At 48.3% G+C, this 16,774-nt stretch overlaps 1 protein-coding gene and 1 pseudogene across 13 annotated transcripts in view; one reads left to right on the forward strand and one right to left on the reverse strand.

The window, feature by feature from the left end:
• Nucleotides 1-16,774, forward strand: part of CCDC57 (coiled-coil domain containing 57) — a 111,708-nt gene that overhangs the window by 67,993 nt on the left and 26,941 nt on the right. For 6 of the 13 annotated variants that reach the window (XR_010133591.1, XR_010133590.1, XM_031011642.3 and 3 more), the window contains 3 exons: nucleotides 10,372-10,493; nucleotides 15,649-15,753; nucleotides 16,338-16,554. Coding sequence is in view for 11 of the 13 variants with exons in the window: in XM_031011642.3 (XP_030867502.2) it covers nucleotides 10,372-10,493; nucleotides 15,649-15,753; nucleotides 16,338-16,554 (444 nt within the window). In the remaining 2 variants the exon portion in view is untranslated. Of the gene's footprint in view, nucleotides 1-10,371; nucleotides 10,494-15,648; nucleotides 15,754-16,337; nucleotides 16,773-16,774 lie in introns of those variants that run through there. The other 7 variants (XM_055389363.2, XM_055389362.2, XM_055389364.2 and 4 more) reach the window with 4 other exon arrangements.
• Nucleotides 2,744-2,854, reverse strand: LOC115934871 (uncharacterized; annotated as a pseudogene).

Consider the following 16,774-nt stretch of genomic DNA (forward strand, 5'->3'; position numbering starts at 1 on the left):
CCCTTTGCTTTGTCAGTTTCTTCAGCAAGAGTCTGTGGGGAGTACACGCTATGTATATGTAGATGACTTTCTAGAATGATGGTTTAGCTGGAAATAGAATTTTCTGTATGTTGACATTTTTCTACTACTTATTTTTTTAAAAGAGATGGGGTCTCGCTCTGACACCCAGGCTGGCATGGTGGTGCCATCGTAGCTCACTATAGTCTCTATTTGTTGGGCTGAAGCAATCTTCCTGCCTTAGCCTCCCAAGTAGCTGGGACTACAGATGCAGGCCATCATGCCCGGCTCAATTTCTTTTCAAGATAATATTCTTATGTCTTCAGAGAGGTCAGCCATCAGTCTGATCTCAGTGCCTTTGGGGAAGCTGTTTTTTTTTTGTTTTGTTTTGTTTTTGAGATGGAGTCTTGCTGTCTGTTGCCCAGGCTGGAGTGCAGTGACATGATCATGGCCCAACGCAAACTTCACCTCCTGGGTTCAGCCTAGCTAATTTTTTTTTTTTTTTTTTTTTTTGTATTTTTAGTAGAGACAGGTTTCACCATGTTGGCCAGGCTGGTCTCGAACTCCTGAGCTCAAGCAATCCACCCGCCTTGGCCTCCCGAAGTTCTGGGATTACAGGCGTGGGCCACTGCGCCCGGCCTAGGGAAGCTGTTTTTAGACTTTTCTCCCAATCTCTTAGGTGCTCCTGTTTTACCATTGTTGTGTCTAAGTGTGGATTTGTTTCCCTGAATCCTGCTCAGGAATCAGTATGTTTTTTAAATTTTAGAACCAAATTTTAGGTTGGTTGGCTGGTTGTTTTTCTATTCTTTAAAATTCTCAGCCATTGTTTTTCAAACACTGCTTTCTTCCATTTCTGTCTAATCTCTTCTGGAGATCTTACGGGGCATGTCAGACATGCTCCCTGACACGTGTGTGTGCGTGTGGGGTGTGTGCACGTGTGGGGTGTGTGCACATGTGGGGTGTGTGTGCGTGTGCATGTGTGTGTAAGAGCACCCCTCCCCCTTTCCAGGGGTTTCCTCAAAGGTCGCTGTCTGGAACCACTGGATGGTTTCAGTATCTTGACCAGAAGTAATTCCCATTCCATCTTTTCTCTTTTTGTTCTTGTGTTTATTTTATTGTTCTTTTCCTGATTTCTTAGATTGAATGTTTCACATTTATTTTTATTCTTTCTTGCTTAGTAATTGCATTTCTTAAGGTGAGAGTTTTCATGAGTATCACTTTGGCCAAGCCCCAGAGGTTTTGAGGGATAGTATTATCAGTGTAATTATTGTCTCTATAGCCTGCCATTGTGGGCTTTTTTTTTTTTTTGACGGAGTTTCACTCTTGTTGCCATTGTAGAGTGCAATGGCGCGATCTACAACCTCCGCCTCATGGGATCAAGCAATTCTCCTGCCTCAGCCTTGAGTAGCTGAGACTACAGGCATGTGCCACCACGCCCGGCTAGTTTTGTATTTTTAGTAGAGACAGGGTTTCTCCATGTTGGTCAGGTTGATCTCGAACTCCTGACCTCAGGTGATCTGCCCACCTCGGCCTCCCAAAGTGCTGGGATTACAGGCGTGAGCCATGTACCCAGCCAGTGTGGGCTGTTTTTCTATTTCACCAGCTACTTGTTAAGGGGGAATTTCAGAATTCCTTTGGTTATTTATTAAACCAAATGTGCGGAATACTACTTTTTATTTTATTCTATTTAACAACCATATTAAATATACTTATTGATATTCTTTATAAATTTATTTATGCTCCTCAATTTGAACTGCCAAAAGCCACAAAGTGTTAAAATCCTCCATTGCTCCTGTGATTTTGTCCATTTCTCCTTCTCACCATCATGTTTTATAAACTTCAGTGCTAGGCCAGGCATGGTGGCTCACGCCTATAATCCCAGCACTTTGGGAGGCTGAGGCAGGCAGATCACGAGGTCAGGAGTTCAAGACCAACCTGGCCAACACAGTGAAATCCCCATCTCTACTAAAAATACAAAAATTAGCCGGGCATGGTGTTGCGCGCCTATAGTCCCAGCTACTCGGGAGGCTGAGGCAGAAGAATCGCTTGATCCTGGGAGGCAGAGGTTGCAGTGAGCTGAGATCACGCCACTGCACTCCAGCCTGGGCGACAAAGCAAGACTCCGTCTCAAGAAAAAAAAAAAAAAAAAACACAACTTCAGTGCTGTGTTACTTAGAGCAGAAATGTTCAGGACAGCTATAGCTCATCCTGGTTCATAATGCAGTGTCCTTTCTGAGCAGAAATGTTCAGGACAGCTATAGCTCATCCCAGTTCATAATGCAGCGTCGTTACTGAGGTTTAACTGTGTCCAGCAATACTTATTTAACTATGCGTTAAAAGATACTTTTCAGAAAGAAGTAAAATGTGGCTCCCAAATATGAAAAATGAGCATTTGTTTAGGATTGTATTCTATTCATTAAACAATGAGGAAACTGGACAGATGCTGTAACCAGTTCCAAGGAAAGGTCAAAAAAGCACAAATCTACATGGAGTAAAAGAATCGAGTTTCAGATGGAGGCAGAACTGGTTCTGGTAGGGGGGAGAGGCGGGCAGGGCAGAATCCGCATGCCTATCAGTGGTAAAATCGCAAAGCAGCTCAAATCGCAAAGACAATGAGGGGCTGGACGCAGATAACCCAGCAGAAGTGCAGTAGACAAAGCAGTTTCTACGGAAGCTCATTTTTTTCCCTACAGTTTCTCTGCTTTTGATGGAAAGTAATCTCAAAGAAAGGTGTTTTATCCCCGGGCATCAGACAGGTAATGTGCGGATGTCGGATGTCGTAACAAGGCTTGAGGGAGGCACAGCTCACACGTCTGCATGAAAACCCAATCATCAGGCGGATGAACCACAAAAGGATCAGAAAGGTTGTTCCTGATTTCACAAAATGGAGCTGATTTGTAGATGGCTTGGTTATTTCCATAGGTGCAGCGAGAGTGCTAATTCACCATCTCTGCATTCTTAAGTTTGCTTTCTTAGAAGTTTCCATAAAGAATTTCAGATTGACTTTTAAAAGCCTCTTTAAAAAATAATTTGAGGGCAGGCGCGGTGGCTCACGCCTGTAATCCCAACACTTTGGGAGGCCTAGGCGGGTGGACCACGAGGTCCATCAGGAGATCGAGACCAGCCTTGCCAACATGGCAAAACCCTGTCTCTACTAAAAATACAAAAATTAGCCAGCCATGGTGGCAGGTGCCTGTAGTCCCAGCTACTCAGGAGGCTGAGGCAGAAGAATCGCTTGAACCAGGGCGGCAGAGGTTGCAGTGAGCCGAGATCATGCTATTGCACTCCAGCCTGGCAACAAGAGCAAGACTCTGTCTCACAAAAAAAAAAAAAAAAAAAAAAAAAAAAAATTAGCCGGGCGTGGTGGCAGGTGCCTGTCATCCCAGCTACTCAAGAGGCTGAGGCAGGAGAATAGCATGAACCTGGGAGGCAGAGGTTGCAGTGAGTGGAGATCACACCACTGCACTCCAGCCTGGGTGACAGATCGAGACTCCATCTCAAAAAAAAAGAATAAATAAATAAATAATAATAAATAATTTAAAATAAAATAAATAAAAGCCTCTTGCTTGCTGTCTTGAGGCTAGAAAACCAAGCCAAGAACCCACCAGATTTCACCTGCCCTATAAATTTGAGCAAATTCCTTTCTTAAGGTTTCCAAACTAGCCCAGGTTCCTGGGCCTGCCAGGCAATGCCCTCCAGATGCACCTGCCATCCTACAGGCCAGGCGCTGTGCCGGGTTCTCCTTGGAGGGCTTCGTGGATGTGGGCTCTGTAACATTGCTGTGGTTCCTTACAAGTGGCTGGTGGTGACTGACTAAATGGGCGTCTTCTCAGATTTGGCCTTCCATGCAGGGCCTTGGTTACACAAGAAGTATTTCCAATTCCAGTCCTGGTAAAAAACAAAGATTCTCATTGAAACTATGCAAATAACTATATTACTTTGAAAGTAAGAGTACTCAACAAGTTTCTGAATTCTGGAGGACTCAGGCTGGGAGAGTAAGATATCACTGGCCGGGCACGGTGGCTCACACCTGTAATCCCGGCACTTTGGGAGGCTGAGGCCGATGGATCACCTGAGGTCAGGAGTTTGAGACCAGCCTGACCAGCATGGTGAAACTCCATCTCTACTAAAAATACAAAAATTGGCCAGGCGTGGTGGCTCACGCCTGTAATCCCAGCACTTTGGGAGGCCGAGGCAGGCGGATCATGAGGTCAGGACATTGAGACCACCATGGCTAACATGGTGAAACCCCGTCTCTACTAAAAATACAAAAAAATTAGCTGGGCGTGGTGGCGGGCATCTGTAGTCCCAGCTACTCGGGAGGCTGATGGAGGAGAATGGCGTGAACTGGGGAGGCAGAGCTTGCAGTGAGCCGAGATTGTGCTCCTGCACTCCAGCCTGGGCGACAGAGCGTGACTCTGTCTCAGAAAAAACAAACAAACAAAAAAAAAGGTATCACTTACAAATGTTATGTTTTGATTCACAAAAGCAGAGACTACAAAATTTGTGTGGACTGTACATAGCTTCAGAGGAAAGAGGAAGAGTTCTCTATATATCCAGAAAGTAGAACATTAAAAAGACATCAGCCGTATTCTTAACAAAAGCTGTCATCCTCCACCATCGGTTCATCCCCTCCTGTGAGGTCCGTTCTTGTTCCACTCCATCTTGGTTCTTGGTCTCAACAATCCATCTGCTTCTCGACTAGAGACTCAGCCCCGGGATGGCCTCAGCGTCATCTAAATGCCGCCATCAGAAGCCTGTGCCCATAGTGCCTGCCCAGTCCTTTTCCCAGGCTCTGAGACAGGCCCTGTTCAAGATGAAGCACTCTGAGCTTTCTGGGGAGCATCAGAGTAACACAAAAATCGTGGATGGGGCTGGGCGTGGTGGCTCACGCCTGTAATCCCAGCACTTTGGGAGAATGAGGGAGGTGGATCACCTGGGGTCAGGAATTCCAGATCAGCCTGGTCAACATGGCAAAGCACCATCTCTACTAAAAATACAAAAATTAGCTGGGTGTGGTGGCGGGCACCTGTAGTCCCAGCTACTCGGGAGGCTGAGGCACGAGAATTGCTTGAACCCAGGAGGCGGAGGTTGCAGTGAGCCGAGATCCCACCACTGCACTCCAGCCTGGGTCAGGAGTCTTCTTTGAGACTTCGTCTCAAAAAATAAAAATAAAAAAACTGTGGATGACAAAAGACTGCACATGGCCATGGTGAATTTACCACTGCCACTTTTCAAAGTGAAAGGTCTGTTCATTGCAAGAATAATGCAACTGAGAAGTAACATTTGCTTGTCCTGTAGACATCTGGAAACAGAGTCCAAAAAAGAGTTCTAGACAAAGTTAATCCAAGACGTTGACGCTGTTTTCAAAGATGCCAGAAACAGAATATCTGATTTCTAAAACTGGATGAGCATGATTTTTACAGAGGAAATTATTTACAGATAAGTGTGAAGCTGACTATTCTATGACTATACCAAGAATATCCAGTGGAGAGGCAAAAAGTGTGGGGCAGGCGGTGGCCATCTGCCTAGTAACACAGCCCCAGAGTGAGTGACGGTCGCCCTGCTACAAACTCTGGGCATCAGAGATGCACAGCTCACGTTAAAGTAAGGTGACACCTAAGTTAACGTAACGGCAGTGGCGGGATTTATGCCTGCTAGCTCTGGACTGCTGCCGGCTGACAGCATCTGGCAAATGGCTTCGGGACTCTAATGAAGAGAAGCGCCGTGGGCACCGGGACGTCTCCGTGCAGCACAGCACACGGTTCCTCAGTGCCTCAGACGAACGAGTTACCTGACACACACAGCCCGGGGCAGGCCACGCATCTCTTCCGACCCAGGGCAGGCCACGTATCTCTTCCGAACCGGGGCAGGCCACGCATCTCTTCCGACCTGGGGCAGGCCACGCATCTCTTCCGACTCGGCAGTCTTCCCATGGCACTCATCAATCCTAACACATCAAAGAAACCTAATCATTTCCTTAACATCTTTTTTCTTTTTACTTTTTTTTTTGGATAGAGACCTCTGTCATGCAGGCTGGAGGGCAGTGGTGTGATCACAGCTCACTGCAGCCTTGACCTCCTTGGCTCAAGAGATCCTCCTGTCTCGGCCAGGTGTGGTGGCTCATGCCTGTAATCCCAGCACTTTGGGAGGCTGAGGCAGGTAGATCACGAGGTCAGGAGATCGAGACCATCCTGGCTAACACGGTGAAACCCTGTCTCTACTAAAAATACAAAAAATTAGCCGGGCGTGGTGGTGGGCGCCTGTAGTCCCAGCTACTCGGGAGGCTGAGGCAGGAGAGTGGCGTGAACCCAGGAGGCGGAGCTTGCAGTGAGCCGAGATTGTACCACTGCACTCCAGCCTGGGCGACAGAGCGAGACTCTGTCTCAAAAAAAAAAAAAAAAAAGAGATCCTCCTGCCTCAGCCTCCCAAGTAGCTGGGACCACAAGCGCATGCCACCACACCCCACCTTGTACCTAATTATTTCAAATACCTCTCTTTTTATAAGAAAAAAATTTTGTGATTTTCCAGGGAACTTCTAGGACATCTCATAGATCACTTTAAATATAAAAGGTCTCCTGGGGCTGGGCACAGTGGCTCACACCTGTAATCCCAGCACTTTGGGAGGCCGAGGCAGGTGGATCACGAGGTCAAGAGATCAAGACCATCCTGGCCAACATGGTGAAACCCCGCATCTACTAAAAATACAAAAATTAGCCAGGCATGGTGGCGGGTGCCTGTAATCCCAGCTACCCGGGAGGCTGAGGAAGGAGAATCGCTTGAACCAGGAAGTCAGAGGTTGCAGTGAGCCGAGATTGCGCCACTGCACTCCAGCCTGGCGACACAGCGAGACTCCATCTCAAAAAAAAAAAAAAGGAAAAGTCTCCTGAAAGCTTTATTTTATTTGACATTTAGAATTCAATTTTGAGAAGGAAAAAAAAATAAGATGTCAGGAGATTTGAACATTAAGACTCATGGGTACCTGAGAAATAATATTTAGCTACCCACGTGAAAGTGACAAAATGCTTAAACATAGGAGAGAACAGTTATAGAGAAACTTAGCTCTTTCATAAGCATGGGAAGCTTTGTTTTCTGAAACCATCAAGACATAATAAGTCAACAAAAAGCACGGAAAATTACCCTGGTAAGACAGCACCTTTGCTGTCTGAACAGATTACATAGAAAATAAAGAATAACCCTTCATAGTTTAGGGGAAGTCAATAAATAGTAAACGAAGGAAGGCCGGGTGCAGTGGCTCACGCCGGTAATCCCAGCACTTCGGGAGCCCGAGGTGGGCGGATCATAGGAGGCTTGCAGGAGTTCAAGACCAGCCTGGCCAACACGGTGAAACCCCTTGTCTACTAAAAATACAAAAATTAGCCGGGCATGGTGGAAGGTGCCTGTAATCCAAGCTACTGAAGAGGCTGAGGCGGGAGAATTGCTTGAACCTGGGAAGCGGAGGTTGCAGTGAGCCAAGATCACACCACTGCACTCCAGCCTGGATGACAGACCAAGACTCTGTCTCAAAAAAAAAAAAAAAAAAAAAAATATTAGACCAAGGAAACAAGCCCATCAAAATTGGGCTAACTTTGCTAAGATTTTAACACATTTCATAGCTTTTTAAAAAACTAGCTTTCTTTCAACCAAGTAAGGATTGAGAAAACAAGACCTAGTTTTCAGCTGGGTGCAGTGGCTCATGCCTCTAATCCCAGCCCTTTGGGAGGCCAAGGGAGGAGGATCACTTGAGGCTAGGAGTTTGAGACTAACCTGGGCAGAATAGTGACACCCTGTCTCTACTAAAAAACAAAAAACTTAGCTGGGTGTGGTCCCAGCTACTTGGGAGGCTGAGGTGGGAGGATCGTTTGAGCCCAGGAGGTGGAGGCTGCAGTGAGCCGTGATTGCACCACTGCACTCCAGCCTGGGTGACAGAGCAAGACCCTGTCTCAAAAAAACTAGCTTTCTTTTTTTTTTTTTTTTTAACTTTGGTACTATACATATAAAATGTACTGTTGAAAGCTCATGAAGTATACAAAGTATACAGTTCAGTGCATTAAGCACATTAAGAATGTTGTGCGAGCATCATCATTTGTTCCAGAATTCCTTTCACTTCAGAGGACACCCCACACTCATTCGCACTTGCTTCCTGTCCCCCGCCCAGCACCCACTTTCTGCCTCCATGCCTTTGCCTGTTCTGGACGTTTCACTTCAGCAGGATCCTACAGGATGTGTCCCTTTGTGCCTGGCTTCTTTCCCTCTGTGTCCTGCTTCAGGGTCCCTCATGCTGGGGCGTCTGCACTTCATTCCTTTCCATGGGAAGAGCTCTTTGCTGGGGGACAGGCCACTGTAGGCATTTGTCCATCAGTTTGATGGACATTTGGATGGTTTCCGCCTTTGGGCTATTGTGAATAATATTGCTGTGAACATTCAGTTCTCTTGGATGCCTCCCTAGAAGTGGCCTTGCTGGGTCATGTGGGAATTCTGTGTCTAACCTGGTAAGGAGCCACCAAACCGCCTCCCATGCCCACCAGCTGCGCACGAAGGTTCTGATTTCTCCACATCTGCACCAGCACTTGCTATTTTCTGTCGGGTTTTTTTTAATTAAGAATACTTTTATTGCATATCTTTAAAAACTTTATTTTTTTATATTTAAAAAAATTTCTTTTAAAAATAGAGGTGGGAGCTCATTGTGTTGCCCACGCCAGTATCCAACGCCTGGCATCAAGGATCCCCTGACCCGGCCTCCCAGTGTGCTGGGGTTACAGGTGTGAGCCACCACACCCGGCTGTTTTATCCTGTTGATCCCAGCCAGCCTAGTGGGTGTGAGGCGGGATCCCATAGTGGGCTTGATTTTACATTCTCCTGGTGACCAGTGGTGTTGAGTGTCTTCAGGAGGTTTTTGCCCACACGTGCATCTTCTGACTTCATGGCTTTTAAATTCAGGTGTTTATAAACCAAGGGAAACACGTTCGTTTCCAAGTGTCATCTTTGGGTTCTTTTATTGCCTGGAAGAAACTGATGCTTTACTTGAGGGCCCATCTCGGGATGTCCACAGGGCAGAGCTAATCCTGCGATGCTCCTCAGATGTTGATCATAAGCAATATGTTCATCATGGCTAACTTCAAGTTAATTGATAAAAAAGCTTTAAAATTTTTCTGTTTTGACCAGGCACATGGCTCACACCTGTAATCCCAGCACTTTGGGAGGCCAAGGCGGGCAGATCACCTGAGGTCGGGAATTCGAGACCAGCCTGACCAACATGGAGAAACCCCGTCTCTACTAAAAATACAAAATTAGCCAGGCGTGGTGGCGCATGCCTGTAATCCCAGCTATTTGGGAGGCTGAGGCAGGAGAATTGCTTGAACCCAGGAGGTGGAGGTTGTGGGGGTGTCGAGATCGCGCCACTGCACTCCAGCCTGGGGGACAAGAGCGAAACTCTGTCTCAAAAAAAAAAAATGTCTGTTTCAATTTCCAATATGTGAAATGTCAACAGTTATAAACACCCTCCAAAAACCTTGTTGGAATCCTCACTGAGTTTAACAAAACTGATTTATAATCCTGAGAAAGGTTATTTCAGTAATTATGTCTTCTGATGTGTCTGCTTAGAGAAGGAGCAGATCTTTACATAACATAACATGAATGGAATTGATGAAAGGATCTCGTTTGATGTGGGGTCATTTCTAAGTAAGCTAGCATGCCGAAGCTTTGAGTAGAACCATCATTTTTAAGTTGTTATACTTAAGCTTTTGCTTCTTTTTGTTTCTTTGTTTGCTTGCTTTTTGAGATGGAGTCACCCAGGATGGAGTGCAGTGGCACGATCTCGGCTCGCTGCAACCTCTGCCTCCCGGGTTCAAGCAATTCTTCTGCCTCAGCCTCCCGAGTAGCTGGGATTACAGGTGCCTACCACCACGCCCAGCTAATTTTTGTATTTTTAGTAGACACAGGGTTTCACCATGTTGGCCAGGCTGATCTCGAACTCCTGGCCTCAAGTGAGCAACCTGGCCTCAGCCTCCCAAAGTGCTGGGATTACAGACGTGAGCCTCCGCACCTGGCAAGTTTTTGCTTCTTATTTGTGCCTGCCACAGAAAGGGCGTCTGGGTGCTTCTGTTAGCGAATGTGCTTGCTGCCCCCGCTGTGAGGACGGCAAGGGCTGTGTGTGGCAGGGGCGTGGCATTGTGTGTGCAAGAGCTCTACCGAAATGCTGTGTGTCACAGTTCACTGTTGTCCGGCCCTCCCCAAGTTCTCGATGTAATGGAAGTTACTTTGGTTTCGAAAAGGAACATGCTGTTCTTTCTGAGCACAAGAGGAATTCCTCAGCACAAGAGGAATCCAGAAGTGATGCACAGAGAACAAACTCTGTCCCCATCCCATTCCCAGGGTGGCTGTTGCACCACGCCCTCCCTCCTGCCCCTGAGGCCCGGAAGCCAGGCGAGGAGCCCAGGAGGCCTTTGGATCGCAGCCCACCTTTGGGACAGGTGCAGCCCCATTTTACAGCTCAGGTAACACCCCTTCATCTAAGACATGCATTTTTAAAAATATTTCCCTAATTGTGTCGTTTTCATTACAGAAATTTCAGATTACAATAAGCACAATATAAAAAGCCTCCAATTTTCAGGATCCAGATATAGTTATTAGTAACATTTCAATGCGTTTTCTGCTGGGTTTTTGTTTTGTTTGGTTTGGTTTTGGTTTTCATTTGTTTGTTTGTTTGTTTTTTGAGACAGAGTCTTGCTCTGTTGCCCAGGCTTGAATGCAGTGGTGCAATCTTGGCTCACTACAACCTCCCCCTCCCGGGTTCAAGCAATTCTCCTGGGTCAGCCTTCTGAGTTGCTGGGATTACAGGCATGCACCAACATGCCTGACTAATTTTTGTATTTTTAGTAGAGATGGGGTTTTACCATATTGGCCAGGCTGGTTTCAAACTCCTGACCTCAGGTGATCCACCCGCCTCTGCCTCCCAAAGTGCTGGGATTACAGGCATGAACCACCGCGCCCAGCCCCTATTTTTTTTTTTATTTTTTCATTACAAATTGTATCATGTATATGTTTTACTATAGCTTTACATATCTGGGTACTATTTTTTTAATCTGGTATGATAAGTGAAAAAAAACCCAAAAACTTCTATCTTTTTTTTTTTTTTTTTTTTTGAGACAGGGCCTGGCTCTGTCACCCAGAACCCAAAAACTTCTTCTTTTTTTTTTTTTTTCCTTTGAGACAGGGCCTGGCTCTGTCCCCCAGGCCGGAGTGCAGTGGTGCAATCACAGCTCACTGCAGCCTCGACTTCCTAGGCTCAAGTGATTCTCCCACCTCAGCCTTCCAAGTAGCTGGGACCACAGGTGTGCACCACCATGCCTAATGGCTAATTTTTGTATAAATGGAGTTTTGCCATGTTGCCCAGGCTGGTCTTGAACTCCTGGGCTCAAGCGATCTGCCCACCATGGCCTCTCAAAGTACTGGGATTATGGGCATGAGTCAGTGCACCCAGCCACAACTTGTATCTTTAAAAAGATAGCAAGATGGCCAGGTGCGGTGGCTCACGCCTATAATCCCAGCACTTTGGGAGGCCGAGGCGGGTGGATCATGAGGTCAAAAGTTTGAGACCAGCCTGACCAACATGGTGAAACCCCGTCTCTACTAAAAATACAAAAATTAGCCGGGCATGGTGGCACTCGCCTGTAACCCCAGCTACTGGGGAGGCTGAGGCAGGAGAACTGCTTGAACCCAGGAGGCAGAGGCTGCAGTGAGCCGAGATGGTGCTAACTACACTCCAGCCTGGGCGACAGAGCAAGACTCCGTCTCAAAAAAAAAAAAAAGCAAGGCTGTCTCTACAGAAAGATAAAAATAAAAATAAATTACCCATGTGTGGTGGTGCACACCTTGTAACCCCAGACTCAGGAGGTTGAGGTGAGAGGACTGCTTGAGCCCAGGAGTTCAAGACCCGCCAGAGCAACACAGCGAGACCCTGTCTCTACCAAAAAACAAAGAAGGAAATTTCTTATATCCTTAGTGACATTAAATGCTTTAATCTATTTATTGGCCATTTATAGTTCTTCTTCTGTGGGTGATTTATGTGTGTTCTTTGCTAATTTTCCGTAACCTCAGAGCCAGTCCCGAATTCCCACTGCATCTGGCTCTTGTGTTTTCATCCTTTAACCCAGAACACTCCCTCCGCCTTTCCGTGTCTTTTTGAAAAGTCAGGCAGTGTTTTGTAGACTGTGGATCTGTCTCATGTTGCAGCCTTGAGAAGTTCAGCTTCTGCATTGATTTTGGGGTTTTCTGCACAGTTCCAATGAGTTGTCTGTTCCTGAAATGGTACTATACTGCTTTAAATACTGTGGCTTTGTGACCTATTTTAATATCTGTTAGAGCAAGCTTGACCTTATTTCTGTTCCTTTACAAAATTTTCTTGGCTGTCCTTTCTTATTTATTCTTTTTTTTTTTTCTTTTTTTTTTTGAGACAGAGTCTCGCTCTGTCACCCAAGGCTGGAGTGCAGTGGCGTAATTTGGGCTCACTGCAACCTCCGCCTCCTGGGTTCACGCCATTCTCCTGCCTCAGCCTCCCAAGTAGCTAGGATTACAGGCGCCCGCCAGCATGCCTGGCCTTAATTTTTGTATTTTTTGTAGAGATAGGGTTTTGCCATGTTGCCCAGGCTGGCCTTGAATTCCTGAACTCAAGTGATCCTCCTGCCTCAGCCTCCCAAAGTGCTGGGATTACAGGCATAAGAAATAACTCTTAAAACTGAGAAAAGAAAACTCTATGGAGCCAAGACTGCTTTGTGTTTCCTTTTTTATTTCTTTTTAAAATTTATTTATTTATATTTGAGACAGGGTCTTGCTCTGTCGCCCAGGCTGGAGTGCAGTGGCACAGTCTCGGCTTATTGCAACTTCTGTCTCCCAGGCTCAAGTGATCTTTCCACCTCAGCCTCCCAAGTAGCTGGGACTACAGGCACGCACCACCATGCCTGGCTAATTTTTGTTTGTTTGTTTGTTTGTTTTTTTAATAGAGACAGGGTTTCACCATGTCACTCAGGCTGGTCTCAAACTCCTGACCTCAAGTAATCCACCTGCCTCAGCCTCCCAAAGTGCTGGGATTACAGGCGTGAGCTAACACACCCGGCCTAAATTTATTTTTCTTTTAAAAAAATGTAGCCAATATTTGGGCCCAGTGGCTCCCGCCTGTAATCCCAGCACTTTGGGAGGCCAAGACGGGTGGATCACCTGAGGTCAGGAGTTCGAGACCAGCCTGGGCAACATGGCAAAACCTCGTCTCTACCAAAAATATAAAAAATTAGCCAGGCGTGGTGGCAGGCGCCTGTAATCCCAGCTACTCGGGAGGCTGAGCCAGGAGAATCACTTGAACCCGGGAGGCAGAGGTTGCAGTGACCTTAGTGCCATTGCACTCCAGCCTGGGTGACAGAGTGAGACTCCGTCCCTCACCCCGCCCCCCAAAAAAAGGGGCTGGGCGTGGCAGCTCACACCAGTGATCCCAGCCACTTTGGGAGGCTGAGGCGGGCAGATCACCTGAGGTCAGGAGTTCGAGACCAGCCTGGCCAACATGACGAAACCCCATCTCTACTAAAAATACAAAAATTAGCCAGTTGTGGTGGCAGGCACCTATAATCCCAGCTACTCGGGAGGCTGAGGCAGGAGAATCGCTTGAACCCAGGAGGTGGAGGTTGCAGTGAGCCGAGATTGTACCACTGCACTCCAGCCTAGGTGATAAAGCAAGACTCCATCTCAAAAAAAAAAAAAAAAGTTTTGTCTGGGTGTGGTGGCTCACGCCTGTAATCCCAGAACTTTTCGGGGCCAAGGCGAGCAGATTACTTGAGGTCAGGAGTTCGAGACCAGCCTGGCCAATTTGGCAAAACTCCGTCTCTACTAAAAAATACAAAACTTAGTCGGGCATGGGGGTGGGCATCTGTAATCCCAGCTACTCGGAAGGCTGAGGCAGGAGAATCGCTTGAACCCAGGAGGCGGAGGTTGCAGTGAGCTGAGATCACGCCACTGCACTCCAGCCTGGGCAACAGAGCGAGACTCTGTCTCAAAAAAAAAATGTTTTGAGACAGGGTCTCTGCTCCCCAGGCTGGAGTGCCATGATGACATCACAGCTCACTGCAGCCTGGACCTCCCAGGCTCACATTGTCTTCCCACCTCAGCCTCCCTAGTAGCTAGGACCACAGGTGTGCGCCATCACACCTGTCTAATTTTTAAATTTTTTTTGTACAGAGAGGGGGTTTCAATATGTTACCCAGGCTGATCTTAAACTCCTGGAGTCAAGGGATTCTTCCACCTCGGCCTCCCGAAGTGCTAGGATTACAGGTGTGAGCTACCGCGCCCAGCCTAATTTTTTATTTATTTATTTTTTGAGACAGAGTTTCACTCTGTTGCCCAGGCTGGAGTGCAGTGGTGTGATCCAGGCTCACTGGAACCTAGAACTCTGGGCTCCAGTGATCCTCCTGCCTCAGCCTCCCAAGGGGTTCCTCTTTATTTTTAATAGTAAATGGTGCCATATGAGAAGAAATAAGATACAAATACAGAAAAGAACTCCTACAGATCAATAAGAAAAAGACAAATCACCCTGTGACAAACAGGCAAAGGGTCTGATCAGAAGGCACCGGGGACGAAGCCCGGGGGGCAGCAAGTATCAGGCTGTGCCCGTGATCACTGGCATCAGGGACCTTACATCAGACCTCATGCATGTGCATTCCTCAGGTGAACAGGCAAAGGTTGGTAAACGTGGGCCGAGTACACTCTGCATCCACCATTGTGGGCACACTCATGGTGTGCCTGGGAAGGGGCAGGGCTGGGCTCATTCCACAGCCTCCTTGCAGGCCATCCATTGTCCATGGCTCTGTACAGGTCCCACTGCTTTGAATTTCCCTTTCTGTTTTCCTCCACGTTTCCTTTCCATGTTCTTAGGGTTTGCTCCCTAGTGCCCCCTTTTGGCTTCCTTTCCACAGTCTTCCCTCCAGAAATGGGGAGACATCAGGCATGGGGCGGACAGAGGCACCAGTGATGGGTTCAAGAAGCAGGATCAGGTCAGGCGCGGTGGCTCACACCTGTGATCCCAGCACTTTGGGAGGCCAAGGCGGGTGGATCACCTGAGGTCAGGTGTTCAAGACCAGCCTGCCTAATATGGTAAAACCCTGTCTCTACTAAAAATATAAAAACTAGCCAGGCATGGTGGTGGGTGCCTGTCATCCCAGCTACTTGGGAGGCTGAGACAGGAGAATCACTTGAACCCAGGAGGCGGAGGTTGCAGTGAGCCGAGATCACGCCACTGTACTCCAGCCTGGGAGACAGAGCGAGACTCTGTCTCAAAAAAAAAAAAAAAAAGCAGGATCGGCCAGGTGGTGTCACTGGGGGCCACTCGTGTCCATCTTGGGCCGGGGGGCTCTCACCCCAGGCAGGCCATGCATAGGCTGCCCTGGCCTTGCAGAGGAGGCTCCTGGGAATGAATGACTGGGGAAGCCTGCTCCATTCCTCCTGTCTGGGAAACAGGTCCCTTCAGTCCGGGCTGTCACCAAATGATGTGAGTCTTTAATGCCAGAAATGTGGGAAGGCATTTCTTCCCAATCTTGTGGGAAAACTCACTGACATGCACCATCAGTACATGTGAATACCAGAGTCCTCTCATTTAAATCCCCACGGCAGGACGCCAAGAGTGCCAAGGATGAGGCTCCTTCCAGACACCTGGGAAAGCACCAGCCCCGCTCAGCACAGGTGGGCAGCAGACTTGACGCCCTGCAAGGCCCGAAGGTGAGAGTGGCGGCGCCCGAGCAAGTGCGGCTGTGTGGGGTGTGGCCAGCAAGGAAGCCGGGGCCTGGGTGCTCTGGGCCTCTCGGAGGGGCCTTCGCTCTGCATGGCTGCCTTTGTGCCATCATCAGGGACTGCTCACAACGGCAGGGTGAGCTGCAGAGCGTTTGCCGGGTGGTCCCACAAGGGTGGTAAGGGTGTTGGGAGGGCCCCGGGACCCCTAAAGCACATGGGGCCCACGCTGGCCTTTCCTTTCTGTGCCCCTCAGGGTATCTGCCCTGCATTTCAGCTCATTCCCCGTCGAAACGAAACAGCCTCTGCCCTAGACATGTTTTGTCATTTAAGTGTTGAGACGATCACTGAGATTCAGGCCCTGCCCACACTCAGCGTTCCCAGCGCTGAGACTCGCTCCCCGGATGCATCCCTGTCTGCACCTGCCTCTCCTGGGTGATCCTGGGAGCATCTGCCTGGGCCTTTAAGCCAGGCCCACTGTCGCCTTACTGCTCCGAGGGGAGTGGTTGGGGGGAGTCCTGTGGCTTCCTCTGGGTTGGAGAGGGTGGCTTTCAAGACGATGATGTCTTTTCTAGACACAACACAGCATCCACACGGCGACCTGTAAATCACCTCGGCAGAAAGAAGACAGGTCCCCAAAGCCACCCCAGGCTCCCGAGCACCCTGAGGAGCATGGTCGCCAATCCCACAGCTCCTCCTCCTTTGCCAGTGGCACCCTCCAGGACACGTGGAGGTTGCTAGACCTGGGATCCAGCCCTTCTGGTGTCACCTCCCGGGGTGACTCAACTCCAGGTAGGAGACTGCCCTCCCCAGGAGCTGCCCACAGCTGGCAGCTGGCGAGGGCCACCCTCTCCGAGGGGCATGTGGAGAGTCAGCACCCTGCGTGCTTCCTGCACCCTGAAATCCCTGCACTTTGGTTGAGTAATGCATGGAGTCTCCTTACCTCTCATTTGGCACCTGAGTGTTTCCCGGGTTATGGTGCAAAGCCCTGAAGGGCAGAAACCATGCCATT

This window comes from Gorilla gorilla, chromosome 4 (assembly GCF_029281585.2).
Source record: "Gorilla gorilla gorilla isolate KB3781 chromosome 4, NHGRI_mGorGor1-v2.1_pri, whole genome shotgun sequence".
NCBI lineage: Eukaryota > Metazoa > Chordata > Mammalia > Primates > Hominidae > Gorilla > Gorilla gorilla.